The 1,970-nt window shown below is 44.0% G+C and overlaps 1 protein-coding gene across 1 annotated transcript in view; it reads left to right on the top strand.

Annotated features, from left to right (window-relative positions):
* AK88_04998 (uncharacterized protein) overlaps window positions 1–773 on the top strand; it is a gene marked incomplete at both ends in the record, with an annotated part of 9,722 nt that extends 8,949 nt beyond the window's left edge. The window contains one exon of the mRNA XM_012482602.1: window positions 110–773. Coding sequence (XP_012338025.1) covers window positions 110–773 — 664 coding nt within the window. The remainder of the gene's footprint in view (window positions 1–109) is intronic.
* Window positions 774–1,970: the final 1,197 nt, after the last annotated feature.

Consider the following 1,970-nt stretch of genomic DNA (forward strand, 5'->3'; position numbering starts at 1 on the left):
TCCCCTCAAAAAGGAAAAAAAAAAAAAAAAAAAAAAAAAAAAAAAAAAAAAAAAAAAAAAAAAAAAACTACCTCTTCAGAGCGCTCTCCGTGAATGACATTTATGGCAGCCTCTTTTCGAACAGCAAAGGATGTGCTAGCTTTGGTGAAAAGGGAGATGGTGATGGTAGTCCCTCTCCTCACTCGGCTGCAAACGGTGCCAAGTGCATTCCAAGCCTATTGAGTAGGACGAAAAGTTTGGTTTTTCGGAGGGGAAGAAGTGACTGCGATGGGGGGACAACACTCACTGAGGGAGTTGCCATTCCTAATGGAGGCAGAAGCATGATCACCAAAATGACACATCATGTTGACACACTAGATGAAGAAGGAAGCTTATTTAAAAAAAAGAAAATTACAAGTGGTTCCTCCCGATCATCACTACTACTTCCTAAGAGGGACGTAGCGGTGCGGACAGGCAGAGTAAATATTTTCAGAAGGGCCAAAAGTTGTTCCATACTTAAGGGCAATGTCTTGGAACGCGATTGTGCGTTTGACGTGGAGGGGAAAAAGTGGGTCGGCAAATCGGGCGGCACAGCTACCATGGCGAGAGCCAGAACGCCAGTGGGACAGTCCACCAAGCCCAGTACAGCTCTGAAGCGCAGTGCACTGACCTGCCGAAAGACCCTCGGGGAAAGCCACGCCATTCATAAGAGCCTCGTGAAAGGTGTGCAGACCCAGACGAGTGGCTGCTTGTGGAGGCCCTGTTTTTTGTTTGAGAGCGGCGTGAAAGAGTGACATTGCTGGATGCGTGCGAATGGGCTAAACGGACAAGCGCTTAACTCGAACACGCGCTTCAGTCGGGCAAGTGGGCTACCTGGTTGGGGACTCTTTGTCCTGCAGCCTTGCACACACACACACGGGCTTGTTCCCCGTCTGATCTAACTCAACATGAGCCTCTGCGAAACCTAAAATGGCTGCGCCTCGGGGGCTGCTGCGCAAAGTTCGGCTTTAGATGCATCTCACTTTGAGGTGTTCCAACCGCAGACCGCTCGATATTTTTTCGCTTTCCAAATTTGTGCCCCACTTGTGATTTTTTTTTTTTTTTTTTTTTTTTTTTTCCATGAGGGGTCCCTGCCAATCGTTGCCAGAAAAAAAAAAAAAAAAAAAAATGGAAAATAAATGAAGCGCATGAACAGATAAGTGTCCTTTTTTCACGTCATGTCAATGTAGGGACTTTAAAAAAAGAGAAAGTCATCATCCTCCTGCCCCTATGTGGATGCGTGCAACGGGGTGATATAAAAACATATAACTAATTTGAATGCACTTTTTTTTTTTACCCCGTTATGTAATGCTTATGGACCCATTTGAAGGTGACGTTTTTATGCGTAGGGGTTGTCGTAGTGTGCCTTGTGTACTAGTGGGCACATATGGGCATAGCGATCACGGCGACAGTTGCAATCGTGACGAGCGAAAGGGAGAGCCGCTCAGTGTGGTAACAATTTTTCCCCAACACCTGGACTTTGAAATGATTCCTTTTCGCCACTCGTGTTTATTTATATTATTCTATTTTATTTGTTTATTATTTTTTTGTTTCTTTTTTGCATCGTTTAAGCAAATTGTTTTGTTGGCGGGGAGGGTCTGATGAGAGTGTTCGTCTAGTGGCGTCGCTTTTCCCCAGTTGGAGATTTTTCTTTTTAACAATTGTGCATAAATTTTTTTGCGTCACCACAGTAGCAGTGCGATTTATGTACACTGCAATGTTCATAGTTGGGACGAGCCACACCAAGGTTCACGCTTCTATACATAAAAGGGGGTGACAGGAAAAAAAAAAAAAAAAAAAAAAAAAACTCATCGTCCACTCGGTCGACCGGTGCACCATTAGGAGAAACAACAACTAAAATTTGTGTCCTAAGTGATTGTCCGTTTAAAGCAATGGTATGATGCATAGTTGGGGAGACGCTCCCCTCAAAAAAGAAAAAAAAAAAAAAAAAA

The sequence above is a fragment of the Plasmodium fragile genome (genome assembly GCF_000956335.1).
Source record: "Plasmodium fragile strain nilgiri unplaced genomic scaffold supercont1.87, whole genome shotgun sequence".
NCBI classification, from domain to species: Eukaryota; Apicomplexa; class Aconoidasida; order Haemosporida; family Plasmodiidae; genus Plasmodium; species Plasmodium fragile.